This window comes from Balaenoptera ricei, chromosome 17 (genome assembly GCF_028023285.1).
Source record: "Balaenoptera ricei isolate mBalRic1 chromosome 17, mBalRic1.hap2, whole genome shotgun sequence".
Taxonomy (NCBI): Eukaryota; Metazoa; Chordata; class Mammalia; order Artiodactyla; family Balaenopteridae; genus Balaenoptera; species Balaenoptera ricei.
This window is the reverse complement of record NC_082655.1, coordinates 80,519,494-80,534,666: the sequence shown is the minus strand read 5'-3', so window position 1 is coordinate 80,534,666 and position 15,173 is coordinate 80,519,494. Positions and strand designations below refer to the sequence as shown.

The window sequence follows — 15,173 nt, the reverse complement described above, 5'->3', positions numbered from 1 at the left end:
GACCAGAGCGGGCAAGGCGGCCTCAGAGAGAGGCCCAGCGAGGGGTGGAGGCCGGCAGGCGGCAGGCTTCCCCCGACGCGAAGTATCAGCCGTCACCAACACACGGCGCTGAGAGCGAAAATGAACAGTCTGTGCCATCCTGCCGCAAGAAAGCTACCGGCGATGGGTACGGCCGGGGCAGGGTCCCGGCTGCGAGGACGACGAGGGCCCGTGTGCTCCGGCTCAAAACGTGGCACCGAGAGCGGGGCAGCGCTGCCGGATGCGACAGGCGTCCCCAGGGCGGAAGACTGCGGGGGGCACACGTGCCCCCGAGTCGCCACGCCACCCCGGCCGCCGGACTGGGCAGGTGGGTACCGCAGGTGGTACGCAAGGCAATTATCTGGGGACGTGGTTCCAGCCAAGGCGGAGGAGCCAAGGACCCTCCACGCTAGCGCGCAGCCAGGGCGGGCGGGGGCAGCAGGGAGGGGATGCGCGTCTTGGGTGGGAAGGGAAGGACCCGAGCAGCTGGCCTGCGTGTGTCCTGAGACAGGATTTAACGCCACGAGGTGGAGACCACACTCTCTGCTGTAAGAGACAAAGGTGCATACGAAGGGCTCTGACATGCTGTATGATTTTGCGGGGGCATTTTTTACTTAGTCCAAAAAGGGTGCCGAATTTCAAGTCCGTTTGGGCACCTAATGTGTGTAGAATGCTACTCAAAGTCCCCAGTGCTTCACTTTGCGGAACGGCAGAAACTAACACAACATTGTAAAGCAGCCATACTCCAACACAAATTAATTTAAAAAAAGAAGGATATAGCGAGAAATACAGATCAGTTGAATAGAATTTTGACCAGAACTACTTCTTATGATGTATGAAAAAATAAATTTCTATTCAATTGGGAACAAAAAAATCCCCGATGTTTGATTAACATGGAATTGGGAGGGGCTGGGTGCTGACACCCTGGGAGAGCGACTTGGAAAGAATCGGGAAGCAGGAGAGGGGGTGTGAATTTTGATGGGCTTCCTCCCTTGGATCTGGTCCAGGTGGGGCCGCATTTCTAAACCACAGTGAGCGGTTTGGCCACACTGTCTGCGGGAAGCCAGGGAGGGTGTGGGAGATAAGGCAGGCTGGCACCTGACCAGGTGTGGGCTGCTGACTGCCCGTCCTGCGCTGTGCCTGCCAGCCCCTCCAATGCGAGGAGCAAAGATGCCCCACGATGCTCTCCGGGGCCGGCGCCTGTGCCTGACACGAGCTGGAGCTGCGGCTCTGGGGGAGCTCTCGGGCCTGGCTCTTCCTCTTCAATTTTCTTTGCTGGATGCTGCTTCATGAAAATGACCTTATACTCTGGTGACCTGACGTCCTGGTTTGCCTGGGACTGTCCTATTCATACCTGATGGACTCGTGGGATTGTTCCCACGGCTCCCCTTCACCCCGAAAGTGTCGTAGGCTGTAGGATAAATTATATGGCGACTCTAGTTAGACTAGGGGGACCCAAAGTCTCCCTATTGCTGGGTGGCAACAGGATAGCAAAACTTGGTACTGTTAGAATTGCCGACTCATCGGAAGGCTTGGGTGAAACGGTATTTTGAAATCCTAGTGTTCTCTCCCTGAGAGCAAAGTCACACGCCCAAGGTGCACGGGGATTAGTGCTTACTTAGGAGCATGGAATACTCACAAGAGAAAAAAGCTCCTCTTACGCTCCCACACCAGGGACGGGCGCAGGAGCGTGAACCTGGACATCCTCTGCATGAAGCCTGGAGGCCCCTGCAGTCGGCTGCACTGTTTTGCCTGTTTCTTCCTGGTCTAAAGTTCCTAAACTTCCTACAGTTCCTGCGTGGACTTTACACCCCAAGGCAGGACCTCGCCCTACACACAGGCTACACTGTGGACTCATCCAGTCCCGTTAGCGATTCTCTAAGTCTCCACCGTGCACACTCTATTGCCTTGTTAATTTTTGTAAACAAAAAACCATTTTCAAAGTTCTATAAAAGTGACCAAAGTATCGTCAAGTGTTTTAAGCTATGGCACAAATAATTAGTGTCTCCAAAGACTGGATTTCATTGGCTGAAGATACTATCAGTTGCGAGATGAAACATCATTTTGTGTGCTAGTAAGGAAGGAAAAACGATTGAAAACTGAATAACGGGACATGTTTCTAATTTCACAGAGATGATAAGATGGGAAAACTGTGCATCTTAGAATGGATGAAATATAGTATATTGGAAATGATGGGGTTTTGGAATTTGAAGTAAATTTCATCTTTTTTTTTCTGATTTTGTAGTTCATTAAAAAAAAAAAAAAAAGGGCTTCCCTGGTGACTCAGTGGTTGAGAGTCTGCCTGCCAATGCAGGGAACACGGGTTTGAGCCCTGGTCTGGGAAGATCCCACATGCCGCGGAGCAACGAGGCCCGTGAGCCACAATTACTGAGCCTGCGCGTCTGGAGCCTGTGCTCCGCAACAAGAGAGGCCGCGATGGTGAGAGGCCCGCGCACCGCGATGAAGAGTGGCCCCTGCTTGTCACAACTAGAGAAAGCCCTCGCACAGAAACAAAGACCCAACACAGCCATAAATAAATAAATAAATAATAATTAAAAAGATGCTATAAATGAATATGTATTAAAAAAAAAAAAAAACCCACACAGGAAAGTTCCACAAGTTGGGTGTGAGTGGAGCGCTCAGAGCTGCTAACACATCCTGCTGCCCCAGACCACATACTAGTCCTTAATATGCTGTCTCCATCCCAGCCCTTACAGTATGTTTGCACAGAACTATTATCTTACTCTTCACTAAATGACATTATTTTATTCTTTTTTTCTCAACTCTGAGCTGCAAGACAGTATTTGACAAGACTGTAGGGGAGTATTAAAATGGACTTAAAATACACAATTGATTTCTGGATAAATCTCAGCAATCAGGACATCTAACCACACTAGCGCATTATTCTTGTCAGCGCTTTAGGTCCATGACCTTGATTATCTCTAAGATCCTCCTCCCCGAATTCTGTGGTTCTCAGATTTTAGGGCGCCCAAGAATCACCTCAGGAACTTGCTTTTAAAAACAAGCAAGTTATGCACGTGAAAAGATGCTCAACATTGCTAATTATTAGAGAAATGCAAATCAAAACTATAATGAGGTATCACCTCACACCAGTCAGAATGGCCACCATCAAAAAATCTACAAACAATAAACACTGGAGAAGGTGTGGAGAAAAGGGAACCCTCCTACACTGTGGGTGGTAATGTAAACAGGTGCAGTCACTATGGAGAACAGTATGGAAGTTCCTTAAAAAACTAAAAATAGGGCTATCATATGATCCAGCAATCCCACTCCTGGGCATATATCCAGAGAAAACCATAATTTGAAAAGATACATGCACCCCAATGTTCATTTCAGCACTATTCACAATAGCCAAGACATGGAAACAACTTAAATGTCCATTGACAGAGGAATGGATAAAGAAGATGTGGTACTATTATATACAATGGAATATTACTCAGCCATAAAAAAGGACGAAATAATGCCATTTGTAGCAACATGGATGGACCTGGAGATTATTATACCAAGTGAAGTAAGTCAGAGAAAGACAAATATCATATAATATCACTTATATGTGGGATCTAAAAAAATGATACAAATGAACTTATTTACAAAACAGAAACAGACTTGCAGACTTCAAAAACAAACTTACAGTTACCAAAGGGGGAAGGGGGGGAGGGATAAATTAGGAGTTCAGGATTAACATGTACACACTACCATATATGAAATAGATAAGCAACAAGGTCCTGCTGTATAGCACAGGGAACTCTACTCAATATTCTGTAATAACCTATATGGGAAAAGAATTTGGAAAAGAATGGATATAGGTATATGTATACCTGAACCACTTTGCTGTATGCCTGAAACTAACACTACATTGTAAATCAATCTACTCTAATATAAAATAAAAATTAAATTAAAAAAATTAAAAAAAAAAGCAAGTTCTGAAGCAGTAAGTCTGATGGGATCCTGGAAATACTCATCTTAACAAGCCAAAGACCACCCCTTGGGAAACTCTACGTAACTGGAAGCCTCATCACCAGGCCCACCTGGTGCAAGACCCAGTGGTGGGGGGCATCTTTATGGGCACACGGAACACAGTTTACCCAAAGTCTGAGGATCAGTTTTCAGGTCTCCTCCGAGCACATTGACTGTCTCATCCAAGTTTGGTCCAGATGTTTGTGGACCCTCAGTTAGAGAGCTTGTAAAAGCACAGGCTTATAAAGGCATTAACATCCAGTCTTGTCCTAAGGGATCAGAGCATCCTGCCTGGCTTACAAGTAGCTTGACACTATTTTGAAGCTCAAAAGCAGTCAGATGATCCCAGAAAGAGGGTGGGAAAGAAAAATTAAATTTCTGGAATTGATTTGATTCATAAAATGATTTAAAATCCAGTAAATACAAATGTACTTCTAACATACCCAATATAGTACTTTTTAACAAGTACGATATATTTTTTAAAAGCAGTCATATTAAAAGAAACACAGGTTGGGCTTCCCTGGTGGCGCAGTGGTTAAGAACCTGCCTGCCAACACAGGGGACACGGGCTCGAGCCCTGGTCCAGGAAGATCCCACATGCTGCGGAGCAGCTAAGCCCATGCGCCACAACTACTGAGCCTGTGCTCTAGAGCCCGCGAGCCACAACGACTGAAGCCCGCGTGCCTAAAGCCCGTGCTCCGCAACAAGAGAAGCCACCACAATGAGAAGCCCACTCACCGCAATGCTGCAACTGGAAAAAAGCCCACACGCAGCTACCAAGACCCAGCACAGCCAAAAATAAATAAATAAATAAATTAAAAAAAAAAAAAAAGAAAGAAACACAGGCAATGGTCTTTTTTTGTGTGAGTTAAAACCCTACAAACCGACCAAGCTTTAATCTGAGAACAATCTAGAGAGTAGGAAAAAAAATTTGTTAATTTTCAAATATAAATTAGGTTTTTAAATTGTGCTGTCAAAAAGCTATCTGGGAGAAGAAATCAAATCTTACTCATTTCCCCCCACCCAACTCTAAAGCAATTTTAAATAAAACAGAAGCAAAACGGTGTCTTACGTTTATTGGTAAAGACTTGTCTTCCGCCCACGTCAGTGACTTTGGTTTGCCTCCTCTCCCCCGAGAGATGCTCCAGCAGAAACCTGTCTAGCTCCTTGTAGGTGCTGTGGAAAACACAGCCTCGCTCAGCCTGCAGGACGATCGCCTGCTCCAGCAAACTCAAGTTCCCCTTGGCTTTCTCCGGGGCAGCGGCTTCCTCCACCCCCGCGGCCGGACACCCGTGGCTGCGGTCCTCCTCCTTACTCCCGGGGAACGAGGGCTGGGCTGGGCCATCTGACGGGCCCACGGCAGCGTTCTGTGGGTCTCTCCTTTCTGTTTCCGAATCACATGTGCTTTCGCAAGAGATAAACTTGTCACCTTCAATTTTTATTTCAGGAACTTCCAATAGGTCTTTCCTATCATCCACTAGAACATACTTTGGGACGCTCTGAGGTTTGGTTTCTTCTGAGAAGTTGGAGTCGCTGTCCCAACCATTCTCTGCACTTTCAGAGTTACTTTCATTGTCGTCGGAGGAGCAGAACCGCAGCTGCGAATCATCGATTTTGTCTTTTCCATCATCGGAATGAACCATAAAGCACTCATCCACTTCATCCCCCTCTGCTTTTAGAGACTGGATGCCACTGTCATTTAAGTTCTCACTTATGGTCTGAACAGATGCATTTTTTTCAAATTTCCCCAAATGCATTAGCGATTTGACCACGAGCTCTTGATAAAGGCCGTATCTGTCTTCCTTCCCATCGGAATTTTCTTGTGCAGTTGAATGAAGCTTCTCTTCCATGGGTTTTATCATGATTTCTTGTAGGGAAAAAAGAAAGCCAGTATTTGAAAAACAAGAACAAAAAGTATTTTAAGGAAATTACAGTGATAGATAAATAGATAGACATATACATATATAATACATGCAATATGTGAATATGTGGGCTCCATCAATTATATAAACATTGGGTAGAAAAATATATACCCTCTTGACAAAACAAAACAAAACTCAGACCTTAATATTCTGAGAATTGCCTTCAAAGAGACGAGCTATTCTAATTTTCAGCATGTCAGAGCTAAGCTCGTCTAGTTACTGAAATAAATACTCAACCATCACAGAGTCCTGAATGTGAAATTCGTGTTACTGTACCTCTTATGTTTGCAAATCTCAGTCAACCGGAAGAAAATTAAACATATGTCCTACTATACATTATAAAAAGGAAGTATTCATCGAATTTCTCTGCTAGCGTGGCAATATATTTTCAAAGCTTATTTGGTTGATTTTCTCTGCCTCCGTAGAGTCCCAAACATACTTTCAGATTTTATGGAATGTTAGCTAAAATACACAACACATCTACACAAGATGGTAACTAAAGAAGCCTGAGGTTCTCAAGACTCCCTGATCACTGTTGTAATTGTCACACGAAGACGCCATGCCGAGGGAAACACAAGTAAATGGGAGAATGAACACGATGGAATAATATCTTCAACAGTAGCTCAGTTTCTGGCCTGGTACCTGCATGCACTTGTGTAAAAAGGAGATGAGTCAGGAGTGGGGACGGTTGGAGGATGCTGAATGCTAACCAGCTGTTCTCAGTCCTGATGGTCAAGAAGGCCTGGGACTGAGGAGAGCGCCCACCCCCCAAGCGCCAGTCTGTCCATGGGGTGTCCACCGGCCCAGAGCAGCTGTCCATGTCACCCCCTTCCCTCTTGGCAGTGGCCCAGTCGGGGTGACAGATTGTGTGTGTGTATATATTTATATGTACAGTCATCTTCCCCAAGCCTGTCCCGGTGCAAACACACCACCTGAGGTGCAGATTCGCCAGTGCCCCAGCCCTGGCCGCGCACATGGCGGGGTCCAGGGAGCTCGGTGCCCAGCGATCGCCAGGCTGTGAAATGCACCAGATAATCAGGCAGTGGTCCCTGGCAGTCACTAAGACAAAAAAAAAAAAAAAAAAAAGAAGAAGAAGAAGCAGGACTATTTCTGTGTTTCTAAAGGCAGGGTGGCGGATGGGAACACAAAATAATAAGCCCCCTTAAAGACTGTTAAAGACACCAGGTGAAGTGCATTCTGCGTTAATAAACATCTTGGGAGGAAAGAAACGCACAGCCATCCTGTGGAAGGGCTGTGGGAGAGGGTGTCTGTGCAGAAGACAATGTGCCTTTTTTGGGTCTCGTTTAATTTTTTATAAACATTATGTCTGACAAGGACACTCAAAAATGCATCTCCATCATCTTCCTTTCTGGTAATTATCTCCCTAAATCAACACTGGACTGCCAGGATCAAGTAAATATTGCCATAGTAACTAAAAGCATTTTTGGATGAAGGGAAGAATTCAGTCACAACACTAGCCCCTTTAAATAATGCTGATTATAGAGTGCAGTCTTTTGTTGGGATCTATTCAACATAAACTGAAAAATTTAACATTTTACTTCCTAGAAAAGAGGCTGGCGAAACCAGCACATAATATTTGAGAGGATGGTGTATCCTCTCCTGAATTCATATCAGAGGAACTCCAGGTTTAAATAATATATTAAACATAGTCTAAAATGCAAATGAAGTTTTTCTCAATATCACAGTTGGCTGTTAAGAGAAAGTGTAAAGGGTTATGATAATTTTAGAATATTATGAACTACAGAAAACAAATAAAAAGCATTTTCAGTGAATATGCTCAATTCATTGAACTATTCTCTCAACTCCACTTAACTACCCACATGTGTACAATAATGATTTATAGACATTATACCTAATTATGCATATTTGGGCTGTGTGAGAGTGCTAACAAAAGCTCTAGAAAGCAACAATTACCTCTGTTGCTTAGCTACATAGTTTAAAATATTCCTATTAAGTGCAGATCACCAGAGAGGCGGGGGTGACAGCAATGCACGTGTGCCCGACGATGCGTGTCACCGAGCCGCTGCCAAGGCGAGCGTTTTGGGTCATTTCCAGTTTACATAATTGTTTGGTTCAACTGTTGGTTATATGCTAAAAGAAAATATTTATTAATTATTCTTCAGAAAGAGAGGAGCCCTGCTGGTAGAGGTGCCTTCATGTGTCGCCCGCGGGGTTTCCAGGGGTGCTCTGCAAACCTGCAGACCAACTTCCCACGCGCCCACCCCCCTCTGCCATCACTGTCATCGTCACAAAGAGAGAAGTTGAGCTTGCTTTTGAGCAGACAGATCTGCGACGGGGTGCCCCTTCCCCCCAGCTTTGTAACAGGCTGCCTACTTTTTCTGTGCTTGTGTGTTTTTGTTTTCTGGGGTGGCCCGGTGGTCTCTTTTGTGCTTTTGCCACTGACATAACCCAAAGAGCCCTGCGTTAGGGACCTCGTTTGATTCCGGGCCTGGCGTGTGTCTCTGTGCCAACTCCGATGGGTTCCTCACCCTTTCTGAGCCTCACCCTCACAGGAAAGCAGGTGCCACCCAACAGGTATGCGGTGAAGGATGGCTCCTTCTCTCTTCCCTGTTACTACGGTAGAGTCAGCAATGGCAGAGGAGACATGGGAGCGTCCACCCAGATAAGGTGCGGCCCGTTTTTCATTCAGAGTAAGGGTGACCACGCCCGCTGTGGAAGGTCACAGCCCAAGTGTAAAGAGGACTCAGCCAAGTTCACCATCATCCACGTCACACTTGCTATGCTCACCAACTGCCTTGGGGATGGGAGGGTCCGTGCACGGCGTGGAGGGAGACCTCCCGGGTCTGAGGTCCAGAGACTGGGGTCGTGTGGTTGGCCCAGCACCACCTGCCTGTATGGCCTCGGGCAGGCCGATGTCTCCCGAGTCCTGGGTCCTCATCTTTAAAACGAGGATGATCTGATGTCCCAATGACCGGATGACCCTGTGACATGCTAAGACAATGAACTGGTATGTTCCTGGCATGGTGTTCAGTTACTCATTTCATTTAATCTTCACAACAACTACAAGAAAAGTACTTTCGACTCCCGGTTACAGGCGGGAAACCAGGGTCCTAAAGAGCCAAGGGCTTGCTCAAGTTCACACCACCAGCCAGTGGGGGACTGAGATCCAGACCCACGGCCAGGTGCCTACTATTTTCCCACATTTGGATACTTTCAAGAGTGAATTTATAGGAAAATACCAGAATACACTTGTCAGGTAACTTGTAACGAAAAACAACAATCCTTAAAGTATAAAGAAAAACACGTAAAGGCAAACACAACAACAAACAAACACTAACAAAGTGCATCTCACAACAACATAGGGTAGAAAATTCCTCAGGTGCACTTCTGGGGCTGGAGCAGGACAACACTTTCCTTACAGAGCAAAAAAATAAATAAATAAACTTTCTTTCGGCCTGATATGTAAAAGCTCACATGCGTTGATTTGCTTTAAACCAAAGTCTCTCCTCTGAGGGGTCTGGCAATCCTGAAGTTACCTGCTAGCGGATTCTCCATAGGTATCAACTGTTCTGCATCAAAACAACTTAAACAAAAGAAATCCTCTGAAAATCACATGTTTTGAGTTTGATTCCTTTAGTACAACTGGATTTCAGATTTTAGTTCTGTTTCTGTAACTATCTAAGTGACTTTTACAGGTAAATTAGTTTTCCAGGCCTCCTGAGTATGTCAATTTTGCTGGGAATAAAAGCCCTAAAAAATGAATTCGTCTTTCAAAGTTTTAAAATGGGAGTGGCTTATCCCTTATTTGCTGTTTGTTGAGAGATAAGATATTCAAAGTATCATCCCAGCTCCCAGAGCCTCCACAGGTGTGATGGGTTTCCTGGAATCACGATCACGTGCTCACAACCCGGGAGGACCTCACACACCGGCTCACCCCGCTTCTTTCCCTCGTCTGCACTGGGAACACACGAGTCTGTCCTGCCTCCTGAGAGGGCCCTGCAAGGTCATCTTCTGTTTGCCGCAGTGAAAAATGTGCATCTGCATGGTTTTGTCCAAAATTTCTTCTATCATCCTTAACGCCCACCTGCAGCTCTTTGAAAGACAGCCAGGGGAGGGCATGGGGCACAATTTTGCCATTAAAGGGATTCAAGCTCGTGACCTCAGCCTTCGTGAGCCTAACCCTCTCTCATTACTTGAACCGCCTGCTGAAGACAAAATTGGGCACACACCTGGTCAGGTGAAGACCTTGGGGCACCTGGAGTGACCGAGATGGTAGTTGAAAGCCCTTATGCTGGGCTTGGGCGCAAACTCAGCTCTCTTGCCTTCCGGGGGCTGGGGGCCACTTGCTCAGAGGGCTGAAGGCAGCTTAGACTTTTCCTCTCTCGACCAGGGAGAGAAGCATCTGTGACCTGTCATTTCTGGAAATGTGACTTCGTGATTTGACGTCGTAGGGACTTTGCCCAACTTGCCTTCCAAAGGTGGTCAGAGCATGGGAAGGATTGGATTATGGAGCACGGTTAGCTGGGAAATAGTTATTTTGCTTGTCCTTCAATTGTTTCCTAATTATCTTCTTTCCAACACCTACAAGCTGCGTTACCTTTAGCATTAAATCCCTTTGTCCTCAATGGTCTCATTTGTAAAATTGTGGCCATAATAATACACACTCACATCAATGTTGGGTGGATTAAGTGATATGATTTATATGCTTGGAATATATTAAGAATTCAAAAATAATGGCCATTACGGCTGTAATTTTAGCATATTCATTATGATTAGCAGTGGCTCTAATACTAAAGAGTGAACATTTGTGAAGCTGCAGATAGAAGTCCATCAGTGCTTATAAGTGAATATTTAACTGAGAATATTTGACAGTATATTTTCCTGGTTACTATCAAGCATCTACAATGATCATTCAGCTACAAAAGAAGGTGGGAAGCTGGTGGGCAGGTACAGTCCTGGTCCTCAGGGTGCCTGCAAAATGTGTTGGTGTAAAAGATACCCATTTTCTTAAATACTTGGTGAATTAATGTCAGCGAGATGAATTATATATACCTAACCATACTGACTCAAGGACTTTCCCTAGTACTAGATTCAACCTACAATTTTCGTGAATCAACAACAACAACAAAAAACTGACCAGCTCAAGGAAACAAACAAAAAAAGTCAAGGATGATTATAATTTACAGATGAGCCATGAGGCTTTAAGCCATATGTTAAATACACAAAAGCCAGAAAATTCAGCCAAACACTAGCAAATCAGAATACAACTGTTTTAACTACAGAATCTCCAATTACTTGTAAGCCGAGATTACTGGAGAGCTGATGATTGTGATCTGAGATCTGTGCTCACTCAGTCAATATGCTTTTATATCTTTTCTATTAACACCTACTGCAATTACTACCATTCTATATGCAATAGATATTTATGATCTAAGAAGCTCGTTGCCTTTGGTTTGTATAATTTATACTTCTTTTCAAGTAACAACTTATTTTGTATATTTTGATTCCTTAAAAACTCACATTCAGAAAAAAATGTGTATGTAATAGAACATACACACATCTAGTTTCATTTCCTAAAAGGTCAAGCTTTAGATTTCCATGTATTTTCTAAAATAAACTTTTGAGACATTTTGCATGTCCTTCGATTTTAGCCTCATGCACAAAGTGGTCTGTGATGGCCCAGGTCCTGGAGGCACTGGGACAGCCAGGGTCTAGTGGGGGTGACCGCGAACTGCGGAGAAGCACATCCTAAAATTTCAAAAAAAAATTAGGGGCAGGGGATTAAGAGGCACAAACTATTATGTGTAAAACAGATAAGCAACAAGGATATACCGTACAGCACAGGGAACTATACCCATTATCGTGTCATAACTTTTAATGGTGTATAATCTGTAAAAATACTGAATCACTATGCTCTACACCTGAAACAAATATAATATTGTAAATCAACCGTACTTCCGTAAAAAATTAACAAAATAAAATTTCAAAAAAGAGACTGCGTCTCATACGTCATATCAGGAATATCTTAAAGCTTATTTTGCAGGGGTTTTATCTTTCAGGGACTAGACATCCACCCCATTAGGGAGTCAAGGTCCTCTTCAACTTTGGGGCTTAGTCGCTTTTATTTTCTTCGGAAAGAGGCCCAGTCCAAACCCGTGCCTGGGGGCAAGGATGTTCTGTGCCCTGTGGCTTGGGCTTAGACTCCCCAGAGTTTTGGAAGGAAAACCTGTCCTCACTAGCGGATGCTGAGGGAAACCAATGTCTGGTTTTGCTCTCACGCTGTGATTTGCTTTTCCCACCATACAAACGGCATGTTCCCCTAAGGTGGGCCTGGCTCTGTGTGCGGGGAGGAAGTCAAGCTGGGGCCACTCCTCCTCGCTACCTGCGCCGGGGTGACGGTGGGTCTCCGGGGGGCCGTCCTGCCCCAAGGCGTCCGCCGTCCGCTCAGCCCGTCCCTCCTCGCAGTCCTGGCTGGGGCTGTAGTGTCGGGGCTTCATGAGCAGGGACTTTCTCTTGTTGACCGGCACCCCCAAAGCCTGCTCCCCGGCTCTCCTCTTCTTGGCCGTGGAGCAGTCGTGAGCAGCGCTGCAGTAACGGAGACAGATTAAGAACATGGTGAAAGAGTTCACAGCTGTCTGCCCTTCGACCATCACCAAGCACGACCAAAGAAACCTGGGACCCAAGGTTTGGGGTTAGTTGTCGGCATTAATGCAAACAGCCCATCCGCTGAATTCACTGAACTGTGTAGATTCTATTTTACCGCCGATCAGAAGAGCTAAAAAAAAAAAAAAATCCTTAATCCTGAGTAAGCATACGTTAATCTGTGCTTTGCCTGGCACTACACTAAATACCCAGGGAGGGATGAAACAAGATTTGCACTGGTTTGTTAATCCCAAGAAAGAGCTAATGTGAAAAATATACCACCAGCTACAAGAAAACGTGTCCAGTATGGATAAATCACAAGGTTTTTCAGATAGTTGTTTGCTACTGAAACTGCTTATCTCTGCCACAGTTGCATGTCAACCTTGAGATGCCATATCCCGGGCTTTGACTTGAAAGACAGGGCATTAAGCGGGGGACAAGCTGTGAACATCTGATCAGCCCATTTCCAGTCCCAGAAAGAAGTGGAAAGATGCTTACGGCACTCTGCCGTTTGGTTCTTACCCATTTGGCACACAGAACAAACAAATAAAAGGAGGAGAAATAAGATTGGGTTTCACAAACACGGACCACAGTTTATCCTTCCTCCTGTTCTCGTACAGTTTTATTTGGAAGTCCTCCTGAGGATGGCCCTTTCAAAAGAGATTTCCTACATATAGCTCACTTGGCATTAACGCAGCTCACTCTATGTGCTGAAGTTAAGACAAACAATTCTCTTGGCAAGACCCAGGAAGACCAGAGGGTTTAGCCAACAGTGAGTCTCTGACATGTATTTATTAAACGCTCTTTGAAGAAAAATGCAAACTTAAGATAAAAAGATCCGGAGCAGAGAATCTGGACTCAGAGTAATGAGATATTACTCCATCGCTAAAAGAAGACTGAATATTCAGCATTATTACTAAGACAAGGCCTTAAATTGTTTTGAAGCATCAAGGCAGAGAAACACCAATGGTGGCCCATTCGTGAAAATTATTTGATTAGCATCACACATGAATTCTTGAATTTAGAAGAGTAGATTTTTGGGGCTTCCCTGGTGGCGCAGTGGTTGGGAATCTGCCTGCCAATGCAGGGGACGCGGGTTCGAGCCCTGGTCTGGGAGGATCCCACATGCCGCGGAGCAACTCGGACCGTGAGCCACAATTACTGAGCCTGCGCGTCTGGGGCCTGTGCTCGGCAACGAGAGGCCACGATAGTGAGAGGCCCGCGCACCGCGATGAAGAGTGGCCCCCGCTTGCCACAACTAGAGAAAGTCCTCGCACAGAAACGAAGACCCAACAAAGCCATACATACATACATACATACATAAAAAGAATGTAAGCAGAGAAGAATAGCATTAAAAAAAAATAATAATAAGAAGAGTAGATTTTAAAACTTCAGAAGAAAAAAAAGTGCTCTTCCTTCTGGGGAAGAAAGAGATTCCGGAAGGAGAGATAATCCGAGAGGGTTAGAAATCTCTCACAAAAGATTAAACACTGAGAACTGAAGATTATCCCGGTAAGGAAGAGAACAGTGAGTTTCCTAAATAAACTAACGTGCTTTGGCAAAATTTCTCTGATGAGCCCAAATTTAAAGGGACCATGGAGACTTCCCTGGCGAGTGGTTAAGACTTCTCCTTCCAACGCAGGGGGTGCGGGTTCGATGCCTGGTCGGGGAGCTAAGCTCCCACATGCCTCGCGGCCAAAAAACCAAAACATAAAACAGAAGCAATATTGTCACAAATTCCATGAAGACTTTAAAAAATGGTCCACATCCAAAATATCTTTAAAAAAAATAAATAAAGTGACCATGCACAGGCGATGGAGCGGCAGAGCATCTCAGCGGGTGAGCAGGAGCGCGCGTGCCTCTGTGAGGACACTGGAAAGGGCAGGCCTGCACGGCCCGGGCCCGGCCTGTCAAAGAGAACGGTCTACAGCACGCGCGTCCCGTGTCAGGGCAGCAACGTGCAGAGCAGCAGACACCCCCCCCCCCCCCACCCCGTGCAGGAGCCTGCTCTGTCCGGGGGAAAGACCTCTGAAGGGGGTGGGGCAGGAGGGCAAAGTTCCCAGGAATGTGCAGAGAGTTCAAGGCCCGTAAACCAAAGTCTTCTAAATCCAGTGAGTCTCCATCCAGGATGCTCAGGGGATACCACAAGCGAGGCCGCTAACCATCATCCCGAAGCAGGAAGATTTAGGGAAAAGGAGAGGCTCCTGGCAAATGACACGCAGCTATTAAAGCGGGGGAAGAAGGTGGATTCTAAACGCTCATGTTAGCCTAGCATGGGCACTGGGAAGAAGGCTGAGAAAGTCTATTCAAACAAAGCTTTGTCAGCGCCAGGAAACACTGATCAAAGAGTCCCGGGCTGGTGGGCTTGGTCGGTCAGACAAACGCCATTCCTTTCTTTGGTGGCTGGGGTGATGGATGAGGCTGAACGTGTACTTCCGGTAAGATCCTTACAGATTTCGTCTTGCTAATATTATTATCCAAGTTTACATAGAAAGACAAGGAACATTCCCCAAATCACGTGACCCGTAATTGGTGGGGCTGATATTTGACTCTGGTCTGCTGGTCCCCAAAGCTCATGCTCTCCTACGTGTTGCCGAATCAGAACAAGGAACCTGGGTAGTTTCCATCTGC

At 45.6% G+C, this 15,173-nt stretch overlaps 1 protein-coding gene across 1 annotated transcript in view; it reads right to left on the bottom strand.

Annotated features, from left to right (window-relative positions):
- Positions 1–12,550, bottom strand: part of ST18 (ST18 C2H2C-type zinc finger transcription factor) — a 63,934-nt gene extending 51,384 nt beyond the window's left edge. The window contains exons 1-4 of the mRNA XM_059901733.1: positions 12,283–12,550; positions 10,081–10,083; positions 5,485–5,863; positions 5,069–5,400 (exon numbers count right to left, since the gene is read on the bottom strand). Of these exons, the coding sequence (XP_059757716.1) occupies positions 5,069–5,400; positions 5,485–5,863; positions 10,081–10,083; positions 12,283–12,550 (982 nt within the window). The remainder of the gene's footprint in view (positions 1–5,068; positions 5,401–5,484; positions 5,864–10,080; positions 10,084–12,282) is intronic.
- Between the last annotated feature and the right edge of the window lie 2,623 nt (positions 12,551–15,173).